This window comes from Delphinapterus leucas, chromosome 1, assembly GCF_059928025.1.
Source record: "Delphinapterus leucas isolate spDelLeu-1000000601 "Yukka" chromosome 1, BTC_Dleu_Yukka2, whole genome shotgun sequence".
NCBI classification, from domain to species: domain Eukaryota; kingdom Metazoa; phylum Chordata; class Mammalia; order Artiodactyla; family Monodontidae; genus Delphinapterus; species Delphinapterus leucas.
The window spans coordinates 172,490,206-172,504,003 of record NC_143129.1 but is presented as its reverse complement, the minus strand read 5'-3'; the positions used below and the strand labels follow the sequence as shown (position 1 = coordinate 172,504,003).

The following is a 13,798-nucleotide window of genomic DNA, read 5'->3' as shown; positions in this document are numbered from 1 at the left end:
ACGTGGGGAATGTGGGAAAATGGACACAGCTGGCTTTCTCAAAGTGGCGGGAGGGAAGGTGGTATTATTTATGTTTTCCTTGATTGTTGTTTGCACAATACAACGATGAAAAGAAAGAATATGCCCTAATCCATTTGAAAGCCAAAATATTTGTTTAAAAATCCGTGTTTGAGATTCTTGGAGGTGGGGATTTGCTTGATATGTGGGGACAGCAGGGCTGGCAATCCTTTCATCAGCCTCTTCCTGAGTCTGCCTCCATTTCCTGAGGTCACAGAGGGGGATGAGGTGGAGTGCAGACCTAGGGATCATAGGCCCCCACCCCCAAGACGAGCATATGTGAGCCCCACGGCTGCCATGTTAGTCCTGGGTTGCTCCAAAGAGGTCAGATCTTTTTTAGGACATAGAGCTTTCAAGCCCCCAAATTTATCCTTCCCCTGACTTCCCACCGCCTAAGAACAAAGAGCTAAAGCGTTGGTGCAGCTTTGATTTCCTGTCCTTCAGAAGAGGGTCGTTCAGAGGAGGGAAGGCCAGCAGTGGAACTATGGACTGGATCATCCACCTTTGTCTCAACTGGGCTTGAAGGTGGAGGGACCTGCTTGGAGGGACAACTGTTTGGGAGAAAACAAAGATGAAGCTCCTGAGAGTTCTGATACCTCATGTTCTGTGTTACTGAATTAACTGGAAATTATGAAAATGTACTTGGAGAGGTGTTAGATTAGCTCAAGAAGTGCTGGTTAATAACTAAATGATGGCGGAGGGAAACTCCCAGATATGTTGAAAGATGATAGGGTGGTTCTCAGGCAGGAGATGGAAGCAGGAAGTTTGTTTTCTGAGATGGCCCCTGTACCTTCCCAACCCCAGCTGAGCCCCTAGGTAGAGCCCAGAAGGCCAGAAAAGGGCCTTAATGGGACACTCAGACCCCTGTTCCCTGGGGATTCTGTTCCCACCCTCCATACCTTTTTGATATGCAAAGCTTTGTCTCCAGTAAAAGGAATTCCATGCATTCATTCAGTGGGGCACAGTGTGGAGGGATTCCCCCTCCAAAACAGAAATCTTGGGAATTCCCCAGTGGTCCAGTGGTTAGGACTCCACGCTACCACTGCAGGGGGCCCGGGTTTGATACCTGGTCAGGGGACTAAGATCCCTGAATGCTGTGTGGTGCGACCAAAAAAAAAAATCTTTCGGTGCAATCGGCCATATCACATGGTAGTCACCTCCTCTGTCTAGACAAGGCTGCTTTCAGATAGTGGAAGCATGGCGCATAAGGGAAGAACTCAGGACATGGAATCCAAAGACCAAGGTTTTCAGTTCAGCTTTGATACTCAGTAGTTCCTGAGCCTCAGTTTCCTCATCTGTAAAATGGGAACAACAGCCTCTGCCTCACAGAGATTATTGCAAGTATTAACAGAGATAGGAAGTGTCAATTGCCCAGGACACAGTGCCTGGTACATATTAGGGGGTCAAACATGGGAGCTGTTATCTTCAGAGGAGGAAGAGAGGGAAGGGCTGAGCACAAGGAATGCTGTCCTCTCTCCCTGTCTCGACTCATTGACAATGTCACAACCCAGGCACGTCAAGACACAGCCTGAGGACTTCCCTGGAGGTCCAGTGGTTAAGACTTCGCCTTCCAATGTAGGGGATGCAGGTTCGATCCCTGGTTGGGGAGTTAAGATCCCACATGTCCCGTGGCCAAAAACCAAAACATAAAACAGAAGCAATATTGTAACAAATTCAACAAAGACTTCAAAAAATGGTCCACATCAAAAAAAAAAAATCTTAAAAAAAAGACACAGCCTGTCTGAGCCCTCAGGTTCTACAGTCACATTTTCTGAGCTCAAATCATCCCAACTCTGCCACTACTATTGACTGTATGAGCTTGGGCATGTAACTTAGCTGCTTTTAGCCTCAGTTACCTCATCTGTAAAATGGGATTAATCCCACAGGGAACCTACCTTGTGGGATTGTTCTCAACGTGAAATGATGTACTGCTCGTAAACAGCTTATCAAAAGGCCAGCAGGTGCCAAACTTAATAGATGTTAGCTAGAATTAAGAACTCAGGTTCAGGGGCAGAGCAGGGGCCTATGCCTGAGTCCTTCCACTGCCCACTCACTGTCCTGGATCCCTTGTACTTGGGAGACCTGCCGCTGGACAGTTCAGGCACCCACAGCCCTGGCACAGCTCAAGGATATGGTCTTCGATTTCTGATGCCATCTTGTCACAGTTGACCCCATAGTCCTTGTAATCGTCTGAAAGAGATTCGGGAAACACAGACATCAGCTGGAGATGACCTTGGCAGTGAGGCCTGCTTGGACAGGGGACTCTAACATCCTGTACCACTTTCAGGGTGCTGAGAAAGACCACCTCTCCCTGACCTTGGGAAGCCCTCCCTCCCCCGTCCCTGGCCCAGGCCCTCTCACCGTCCGCCTTCAGGGCTGCAGAGAGCATCTCCACACACTTGTCCCGGACAGAGTCCCCCGTGAGATAGCAGGGTGCCAGGACGCAGACAGAAGGGGCAAAGGTGGGGCTCGAGGGGCTGCTGGGTGTTCTGGGAGTCTCTCCTTTCGATTTGCCACTGTTTGATCTGAGGATGAAAGTCAGTAATAGACATTTTGACATTAAGTGAATAAAGCATTTACTGAGCACCATTCTAGATGTTTTTATGGATGATCTCCTTTAATCCTCATAAAAACCATATGAGGAAAGTACTATTTTTTTTTTTTTTTTGGCTGCACAGCATGTGGGACCTTATTTCCCCGACCAGGGATCGAACCCGAGTCCCCTGAATTGGAAGCGTGCAGTCTTAACCACTGGATGGCCAGGGAAGTCCGGAAGGTACTGTTTTAGGCACTTGACAAGGATCATCTCATTTAATATTCCTAACAGCCCCATGAGGTCTGTACTATACGTAGCCCCATTTTAGAGTTATATTTTAAAGTGCATTTTAGAGAGATGCATTTAAAATAATATGACAGGTCACATATCTGGAAACCAGAAGAACCAGAATTGAAACCCAAGAGGGTGAACTCTGGTACCCAGGCACTTAGCCAACCACTGCGCTCTACTGAGAGCTTACAGAAAGTGTAACGATGCCAATAACTCTATCATCCACCAGGCACCATGCTAGCTGCTCTCTCTATCTGCTCTCACAGAACCATCTATTCACTCATTCAATAAATATTAGGCACCTATTTTCCAGGTACTGTGCTAAGAACAAGGGATAAAGCAGACAAACCAGAAAAGTTCCCTCACTACAGTCCAGTGAATAATGCATTTGCCACCACTTAAGAGAATGGTCTTTAACCATGTGCCAGGAACTGTGCCAGGCACTTTAGGAGCATTTTCTAATTTGATCCTCACAGCAGTCCTTGGAAGTAGATACTGTAAATCACCCCCATTTGCCGATGAGGAAACAGAGTCACACTACTGAGATCTGCCTAAAGTTACAACGCTAAGATTTGAACCTAGATCTACCTGATTCCAATGTCTATGCTCTTGACTCCTATGATACACTGCCTAAGAATGATCCCATTTTGGTTTTGGCTTAAAAGACCACAAATATATATGAACTGGAAGGATAACCATGTGTCTTAGCTCGGGCTGCCATAACAAAATACTATAGACTGCGTGACCTAACAGAAATTCATTTCTCACAGTTCTGGAGACCGGGAAGTCCAAGATCAAGGCGTTGGTTTATTTGGTTTCTGGTGAGAGCTCTCTTCCTGGCTTGTAGACAGCCTCTTTCTTGCTAAGCCCTCACGTGGTGGAGAGAGAGCAAGTGAGCTCTCAAGGTGTCTCTTATAAAGATGCTAATCCTATTGGATCAGGGTTCCACCCTCATGACCTCATTTAACCTTAATTACCTCCATAAAGGCCCTATCTCCAAATACAGTCAGATTGGGGGTTGGGGCTTTAACATATGAATTTTGAGGGATCACACATATTCAGACCATAACACCATGTTAATAGCAATTATCTCTCTGAGATGGGATTATAGGAGATTTTCATTTTCTTCTTTCACTTATACATATTTTCTAAGTCTTCTATAAAGAATATATCTATTGATACTTTTGTCATGAGAAACACTTTTTTTGTTTGTTAACATCTGACAATCGTGAATGGTCCCTCTGTGCTGATGGCTCAGACCAGAAGCTTCCTGTCTTCCTGTTCTCAAGAAGCCACCAGCAAAAGGTGGAAGCAACCCAAGTGTCCATCAGTAGATGAATGTACGAATAAAATGTGGTATATAACACAATGGAATATTATTCAGCTATAAAAGGAATGGATTTCTGAAACATGCTACAACTTTGAAGACATTACGATAAGTGAAGTAAGCCAGATACAAAAGGACAAATATTGTAAGCGGCCACTAATATGAAGTACCTAGAGTAGTCAGATTCATAGAGTAGAATGGGGCTGGGGGAGGGGAGAATGGGGAGTTATTATTTAAAGAGTATAGAGTTTCAGTTTCAGATGATGAAGAAGTTCTGGAGATGGATGGCGGTGATGGTTGTACAGCAATATGAGCGTACTTAATACTAGTGAAGATGATGCTGGGATTCTGAAAAGTCAAGCCCAAGAAATTGTGTCTGGGAGTGAGGCTGGCTGAGTAGCTCAAGCTTCCATGTGTTTAACACCTGGGGTTACAAGAGAATCCCATCTGACAACTTGCTGAACACTGATCAGTGTGAATTCTGCCGTCTGCCTCCTCGTCCCCCAACTTGTGCTATTTGTCCTAACCTTGGATCCCCTCTGTCACCATAGATACCCTTGGACCACTGAGAGTTCTGTGTTCTCTGGAGCCTTGAGGTTCCTCAAAGGTGTCTCAGTGCTGCCACAGAAGTGGGGTGGTCTGAGGAGGGAAGGCTCTCCCCTTTTAAGGTTTATGGGTTTTTTTTTCATAGTTCCCCAACCTGAGATTGAACCCAGACCCAGGGCAGTGAAAGCACCAAGTCCTAACCACTGGACCACCAGGGAACTCCCAAGGTTTACATTTTGAATTCCCAAAAATTTTGTCCAAAGGGATTCCCTAGCTTTTATTTTTTTTTATGCAGTTTGAACTTTACTCTTCTAGATTAATTTACCCTGGATTCTACCCAGCTCTGTCTGACAAGTGGGTTGCCTGGCAGCAGAGCACAGGGAGGGACAGGGAAGCTGAGATCCAACCAGCTCTCTCCCGTAGTCAGATTTCAGCGGGAGTAAAGGTGTGGGTGCGGGAAGGCTGGGAAGGGTATAAACTCTAAAGTCTAAGGGCTGCCTGCGACCAAAATGAATCCCCCTGCACCCAACCCTGGTCTCAGTCCCTGGGCTCTCACCTGCACAGGCACAATAGCCCCAAAGCTGGTCTCCTCTTGCCCTCCTTACAATCTATTTGCCACACAGCAGCCTGGAGGGTTGCTGATCCCATCGCTCCCCTGCTTCTGACCCTCTAACAGCTTCCAATCATTTTCAGCATAAAGTCAAACTCCTCACCATGGCCTCCTACCCTCCCCTCTACATCTGGCCCCTGTCTCCCCTTCTGACCTAATCTCATGCCCTACTCCCCTCACAGTTCACTGAAGTCCCCCACTGCACTGCTGCTTTCTGTTTCTTAAATACACCTATCACTCCCACCACAGTGCCTTTGCACTGGCTGGTCCCTCCTCCTGGAAGTCTCTTCCTCCTCCAGCTTTTCCTACAACTGATGACTGGTGCTTTCCCACCAGGCAGGTCTCAGCTCAAATGTCACATTCTCAGGGAGGCCTTCCCTGACCACCTCAGCCAAGCCGACTGTCCTGCCCTGTAACTCTCTAGCACATGACCTGATTTCTTTCATTCACAGCACTTATCCAAGTCTAAAATTAACTTGTTTATGTGTTTATAAACACTGTCTGCCTCCATCTCCAGATTACAGGTCCCAGAGTATGAGGACCCCATCAGCTGGTTCGCCACTGTCTTCCAGCACCTGTGACAAGGCTCTAGGTAGACACATGATAAATCTCTGTCAAATGAATGAATAGATGAGGAATTGAGGGAGTTGGCCACAAAGAGATGAAAGGCACATCCAGGGCTCTAGACAGAGCTGAAATGGGCAGGGGCAGGTCCTGTTTGGAAAACCAGCTGCCCCACTTCTCTAGGCTTAAGAGAGGGATCTCCCTCTGAGCCACCGTCTGTCAACTCCCACAGCCTGGGCCAACCCATCTCCTACAGCTGGGATGGAGCCCCAGATTCTTCCTGGTGCTGCCCTTCACTGACCTGTGTGCCCATCACCACATCCTCAATGTCTAGCACTCACCAACGGGGAGCCACCAGGAGTCAGTAGCACACTGTTTGGAAGGAGGCATAATAGTAAGAAACATTAACAGCAGTTGTCATTTTGGGGACAGCCACACTGGGATGGTATATTTATTAAGAACCCAGGCCCCAGAGTCAAACTCCCAGGTTCAGTGTCCGACAGCACCACCTAGTAGCTATTTGACCTTGGGTCAGTTCCTTAACCTCTAGGTGCCTCAGTCTTCTCACATGTAAATGGAGAAAACAATAGTACCCACATTACAGAGTTGCTTAGAAGAATAAAGCACCTAAGGGAGTTCCAGACACGGACTGCTTACAGAGATTGCCACATTAAGTGTGAGTATTATTACGAAGCATTATGCATCTATTGAGCACTCGTTTGGGTTAGGGATGGTGCTAAGCATTTCGTTATCTCATTTGATCCTCACAGTGACCTTGAGAGGTGGGGTCATAGTTATCCCCATCTTACAGTTCAATAGACTGAGGCTCAGAGAGTTGAACTGACTCTCTCAAGGTTATCCAACTTGCAAATGGCAGAGTCAGACCACACATCTAGCTCTGTCTTCCAAATTCTTTTCAACACATCTCACTGTGTCTCTAAAAAGCGCAGTTTTCCAGAGTCCCCTTACCTGGACTAGGCTGGGCGGCCTGCTGTATTTCCCCCCCCCACCCCCGCACCTTCCTGGCAAGGCACTCCCAGCCTTAGTCCCTCCTCTTGGCTAGGAGCTGGCTGGCTGGCTGGGATTCGTGTCTGGACGGCATATCAGGCAGCCACGCTCACTTTGCTTTCAATGCACATGATTGGGAACTGCGCCAAGTTGCAGAGAGGGCATCATCGGCGGGGGCGGGAGTGGGGGTGCTGGATTTGTCAGCAGCTTCCTTCTGCTCCCCGGATGTGGCAGTGCCAGCACCAGCCTGTGGTCTGACATCACCGATTCCTTAAAAAATCCTCCTGCCCCAGGACAGAGCAGAGGCCCCTGGAGGCCCGTCTTGCTGCTCCTATGCGCCACCTCGAGGGCATTTTGGTTACTGCACCACCACCTTGCCGAAACTGCTCGGTGGGGGGAAAACAAAAGTCAACCGATTAAGACAAATGGTCCCAAGGGCAGCTGGCAAAGCGCAACCTTATTCTCTGTCACAGTGGTGGCCTTTGTGGTCTGTCCCCTGGTACTCCAGCTACAGTTCCCCGAGCACCATGCTCACTCATACTGCCACACCTCTGCATGTGCCATTCCCTCTGCCTGGGATGCCCTCAGTTGGCTTGTCTACCAGGCAATTCATCTTTCACTTCTCAGCACAAATACTCTCTCTTCCCTGAAGTCTCCTTTGAGACTTCAGGGAAGTCTCCAGTCATGTTGAGATACTGTGTTCCCAGTGTGCGTTATATCTTCGAAAAACAAGCATTTTGGTGTCTGCCTCCACACTAGTGATTAGCTGTGTGAAGGCAGAGATCATGAGTTTATATCTTTGCCTGGCTTTAGAGGCCAGAAACTGGTGGGCTACAGATGTGTTTTGTTTGCCCTACTGTGTCTTAGAAAAATCTGAATATGTTGCCAATATATAAAATTGGGTGTTTCTTATGAAAATCGAATTGGCCAGCTTTCTTTAAAAAATTGGAAGGCATGGCACTCTGGGCCTGCATTTCCATAAAAGCATCAACCAGCTGGGGTTGGGTAGTGGGTATCCCCTTCAGACGGGCAGATACTCTCCACTAGTCACCCAGTGTGTAAACATGCCCTTGACCCCTGCAGGATGTTGAGTTTGCAAGAAGGTGCTCAACAAATATGCTTGCTGAATGAATGAATGAATGAGAAAGATAAAATAGAGAGGTAGAGAGTGCAGGAAACAGTCTGGGGAGTGGATAAAGTGAATTCACAAGACTTGCTTCTCTTCCTTTGGGTTGCCCACCCCCAATACTGAAACAGCAAGAAATGGCACAACTACTGGAAGGCCAAACATACTCTGCTTGACTGACCTTCAGAGAAAGAATGCATTATGGGAAGGGTGCCAAGAGACTTCCAGGCCACAAGGCAAAGTAAGGAGAGGAGCCTGAAGGTATAAATCCTTACACAAATGCCAAATGTATTTATTATAACATCGAACCCAGAAATGGGTTAGTGCTCAGTGCTTCATTTTCGGATAGGACAGTCCTTCTTTATGCAGGGCTGTCCTTCACATCCGGGACATTTAGCATCTCTGGCCCCTGCCTACTCAATTCCAGTAGTGCTCTTCTCCTCCCTCCCATTATTACATTATATTATAGACCAGATGTTTGTGTCTCCCTCAAATTCATATGTTGAAGCCCTAACTGCCAGAGTGATAGTATAAGGAGGCGGGGCCTCTGAGAGATAATTAGGTTTAGATGAGGTCACGAGGGTGGGGCCCCATGATGGGATTAATGCCCTTATAAGAAGAAGAGAGGGCTTCCCTGGTGGCGCAGTGGTTGAGAGTCCGTCTGCCGATGCAGGGGACACGGGTTCGTGCCCCGGTCTGGGAGGATCCCACATGCCGCGGAGCGGCTGGGCCCGTGAGCCACGGCCGCTAAGCCTGCGCGTCCGGAGCCTGTGCTCCGCAACGGGAAAGGCCACAACAGTGAGAGGCCCGCGTACCGCAAAAAAAAAAAAAAAAAAAAGAAGAAGAAGAGAGAACACAGACTGAAAGCTCCCTCTCTCCGTCATGTGCAGTCACAGCGAGAAGGTGGCTGTCTGCAAGCCAGGAAGAGGCTGCTTTAGAACCAGGATGATGCTGGAGCCTCAATTCCTAGGCCTCACCCATGGCAGACGTTGCTAACTGACTACAAAACTCCTTTCTTCTGACGTAGGATGCAGCCTCAGATTCGCTCTCCAACCACTCCAGAGAGCCTCCACTCAATGGCTGGAGCTGGCACTCGGCTGCCAGGGTGGGGTGATGCAACACAGCAGCCCCATCAACATCCCGGACCTGTTTTATCTTCATGAAACCTTAAACGACCTAATATTTGCGCCTCTTCTTTTCTTTCCAATGTCAGTCTTACTGGTGCGTTAGGCCTAACATACCTGGGCAGCTCCCACACATGCTCCACTAGAAGCCAACACCCTTACTACTCCCTCTGGTCATCCCAGCATCCAGTACGGCCCCTGGACCTTAATCATTTGCCTTGATAGACCTCTAAGCCACTTCCTGGCCTGCCTTGCTCTCCCCTCGCCCTGCTTCTCCTGCTCTGACCTCTGACCTCCCTCCTGGACGACAGTTCATACTCCTCTCTCCATCCACAATCTCTCCTTGGTGATCTCATCCAGGTTTGTGGCTTCAAATGCTATCTACACATTAATGACTGAAATTTATATTTCCAGCCCAGGATTTCTTCCTGAATTCCAGCCTCGTTTAAGCTATTGCCTATTCAACTTCTTCACCTGAATGATTTATACACCCCTAAATCCAACATATCCAAACCTGAACCCTTGATCTCCCACCTCAAGCCTGATGTACACACAGTCCTCCCCATACCAATCCATGGCGACGCCATCCTTGCAGACGCTCAAGTGAAAAGTCCTGGAGTCATCCTGACACATATTCTTCTCTCGTACCCCACATCCAGTCCGTCAGAAAATCCTGACCGCTCTCCCTTCAGAATATACCCAGGGTCCCCCACTTCTCCCCACATCCACTGCTGCCACTCTGATCCAAGCCACCATCATATCTTGCCTGAATTATGGAAACAGTCTCCTGGCTGGTCTGTCTGCTTCTGCCCCTGGCCCTAACAATCTAGCACAGCAGCTAGAGGGATCCAGATAAATTCGGTCATAGAATTTCCACGCTCAGCAGCCTCCAGTGGCTCCTGTTTCAGTCCATCTTCCAACTCCCCCCCTCGCTTATTCACTGCGGACCCACTGGCCACCTCACTGCTCCCTGACCCTGCCAGGCACACTCCCACTTCCGAGCACTTGGTTTGCCATGACCCCGATGTCTGCCAGGCTAATTCCTTTAATTTCTTTCACCTCCTCAACGAGGGCTCTCCTGACCACTGCAGTGACCATCCTTCCCCAATCCCCCTCACTCTGCCCTATTGTTTTCCATAGCATTTATCACCTTTTGAACCATCGTGTGATTTACTTATCATATGTATTACCTGTCTCCCCCATGAGAAAAATAGGCCTCATGCCTGTGGGGATTTTTGTTTCTTTTGTTCACTGCTATATCCTTGGCACCTAGAACAGTTCTTGGCACATAGTGGGCCCTCAATAAATATTTGATGAATGAGTGACTTGATGATTTAGGGTAGACACCCTAACCAGTTCTGCCCAAGCCCAGAGATCCCAGCCCAGGTACAGTCTCTCAAGACCCGTTCTCATTGGGTTCGACTTGACCTTGAGAATGTTCCCCAAATAGTGATGGGGCAATAGTGATTGGTCAGCCACCCCAGTGAAGGAGCCACACCTCTGATTCAGAGGCCCACCGAGTCTTACTGTGTGGTCTTAGAAATCAGAGGCAACATAAGATATGACGTTTCCTCCTCTCCCCTGCCTCGGGCTTCCTCCAGTAAAACAGAGAGAGACAAACATGCTGAACAGGACTGCTGGGGTGGAGAAGTCCATGGTTGCCTTTACCTTTCCATCGATGGTCTTTTTGGAGAGGAGGTGGCCGAAGACTTGGAGTCCACAGAGTCTCTCCTGAAAGAAAAGAAACTGGAGATGAGATACTCTCGTAGGCTAGCATGAGTACTGGTCTAGAGAGCTCAGAGGCTGGAGAGAAGGCATCCTGGAGCCAGGCCTGCTGCGCAGAGGATGACGAAGCCCACCTGGGCCACAGCTGCCCGGGAGTGAGAGCTCCAGGAGGTGCTGGCTGGTGACCCTCCCCTCCCCTCCATCAAATGAAGTAATACGAGGGAAGGAAACCAAGATCTGCCAAGCACCTAATACGTGTCAGATATGTTACATGTGTTACGTCATATGTTACTAATTATTAATAACTAATTCTCAGCAGGCCCTTCCTCCTTGCTGACAGGCAGGACTTGGCTAGCTGGAATCGATGGATTGGAATTCCTGGGATTGTCAATTCTCATGAGGAGCTGGAGGAGATCAGCTTCAGACTCTCCTGTGGGCACCTTAAGAGGAGGAGAGAAGCACGTGGGCCTTGGAGCTAGAAGAGCTGGGTTTAAAACGGCAAGTGAAAAAGCAGGATACAGGACTTTGCTGGTGGTCTAGTGGTTAAGACTCTGTGCTTCCGAGGCAGCGGGGCACGGGTTTGATCCCAGGTTGGGGAAGTTTCGCATGCCACACCAGTGCGGCCAAAAAGAAAAAGAAAAAAGCAGGGCACACATTTAGATGCATACTGTGTCTTAAGTCAGGCAAGAAAAGTAATGCTTAGGAGGGGAAAAGATGAAAAGAAAATACATCCAAATGCTAACCATGGTTATATCAGGGTGATGGGATTAGAAGGGAAAAGTTTCCCCCCATTTTCCAAAATACAGGTAGCCAGTCTTTATACGGTAGAATGCATTTTCCCCTTTTTTTGGTTTTATCATTTTAATCTGCTTGTAAATTGTAACTCCCCATGTCACCCAGCTCTCCTTTTTATTTATTTTTAAATATTTATTTATTTATTGATGGCTGCATTGGGTCTTTGTTGCTGCACGTGGGCTTTCTCCAGTTGCAGTGAGCAGGGGCTACACTTCATTAGAGTGTGCAGGCTTCTCATTGCGGTGGCTTCTCTTGTTGCGGAGCACGGGCTCTAGGCACGCGAGCATCAGTAGCTGCGGCACGCAGGGCTTAGTAGTTGTGGCTCGCAGGCTCCAGAGTGCAGGCTCAGCAGTTGTGGCACATGGGCTCAGCTGCTCCACGGCATGTGGGATCTTCCCAGACCAGGGCTCGAACCTGTGTCCCCTGCATTGGCAGGCGGATTCCCAACCACTGCGCCACCAGGGAAGTCCCCCAGCTCTCCTTTTAATTCCAGCACAAGTATCACCTTCTAACAGACTATTTGTTTACTTATTTTATGCATTGTCCGAGCACCTCTCATGTAAATTTCGAAAGAGCAGAATTTGGTGGGTTTTGTTCACTGTGGTGAACGCTGTCTCTGCTAAGCCCACATCATTCCTTGGGCACTCCTTCTCCCAAGTCCACTGGGGCCCAAGGGCTTCCTCCTGCAAAATCCCCTGGGCCTCTGCCCCAGGGAGTTCTCCATGCCAGCCAGCGCCAGCAGACCGGTAGGCAGGAAGTGCTGGGGAGTTAGCCCCAGGAGCAGCCCTCAACCAGACACGTGGAAATAGGTGGGCAAATACCCCAGCTTCCTCGGCCCTCCAGAGGGTGAGTTGAGGTGTGTTCTCCACTGCTCTCCAGCGGGATGTAAGCCCTGGTGACCCAGGGCAGTTACCTGCCCACGAACGCACCCTGTGCCAGTTCCCTTCCCTTCCCTGTCTCACTTCCTCACTCCTCTGTCTGCATTTCCTGAAATCACTTCCCAAATAAGCCTCTTGCACTTGAATCCGTGTCTCAGGGTCTGCTTCTGGGAGGCCCAACCTAATATATTCAACTGACCTCTCCCGAGTGAATAGAACAGTGCCTGGCACACAGTAGGTGCTCTATAAATGTTTGTTGCTGAATGCTATGAAGTCGAACAGTAAAGAAATATTTTAAAAAGTGGAAAAAGAAACCTGCCCAGAGGTAACAACTGTTAGGTTTAATGTCCTTCCTTCCAAATCTTTTTCTACACACATACAAACATATATGACATTTATCATTCTAAAAAGGGAGGCAACGACGACTTGACTTGTAATCCCAGTCCTGCCCCTGGGCAGGTCATGTTCTCTGAGCATCGGTTCCCTCATCTGTCAAATGGAGAGTAAAGGACCTATGTTTGGGGGCTAGCTGGGAAGAAGAATTTAGATCATTAACATCCCTACAGCAATTCCCACCACAAAGCTGTCCTCCATACTCCATAATCCTAGGTATCTGATTTCTGGTCTTCCAGATTATGCAAGGTTCCTGCATGGATTTCCAGCTCCCATCTCATCCTCCAGGTGGTCCGGGAGACAGTGGGTGAGGAAGGTTCAGGGGCCAGCTCTAATTATCCTGTGGACCAGACTCATCCAGCTCTGGACCTTTGCCCCAGCTTAAACACAGGGAGACAGCAGAAAGGGAGAGCGGCAGAGACCCTCCTTCACATGCCCCTCCAGTCCCGCACGGGGCCCTGGGAGTTCCTCTGCAGGGCTCCTCCCCGAGTGCCCCATGGGGATGGACAGGTGCAGGCAGAGCCGGAAGCTGAAATTCTTGCAGCGGGAGAAAGGAGGGAAGATGTGAGCCTCTCCCCACAACTCCCGAGACTCCCCATTTTCTGGCCCTTCCTCATTGCTTTTCCTTTCAGAACAAACCAGAAATATTCCGCAGTTTTTGCAAATGATTATGAAAACTATTCGGGAACATGAGAAAATGCCTAGAATACACTAGGAAGATAACTGAACAGGGATGTAATAGTTTGTAGACTGCCTACAGGAATTGGGAAATTATGTATGTAAGTAGATCAGGACAGGGAGGGAAGAGAAGAAAATGA

General features: G+C 48.6%; 1 protein-coding gene across 3 annotated transcripts in view; it reads right to left on the bottom strand.

Annotated features, from left to right (window-relative positions):
- Nucleotides 1-13,798, bottom strand: part of TCEA3 (transcription elongation factor A3) — a 39,058-nt gene that overhangs the window by 14,260 nt on the left and 11,000 nt on the right. For all 3 annotated transcript variants that reach the window (XM_089899271.1, XM_089899268.1, XM_089899277.1), the window contains 3 exons: nt 10,858-10,920; nt 2,419-2,582; nt 2,192-2,247 (listed from right to left, as the gene is read on the bottom strand). In XM_089899271.1, the coding sequence (XP_089755397.1) occupies nt 2,192-2,247; nt 2,419-2,582; nt 10,858-10,920 (283 nt within the window). The remainder of the gene's footprint in view (nt 1-2,191; nt 2,248-2,418; nt 2,583-10,857; nt 10,921-13,798) is intronic.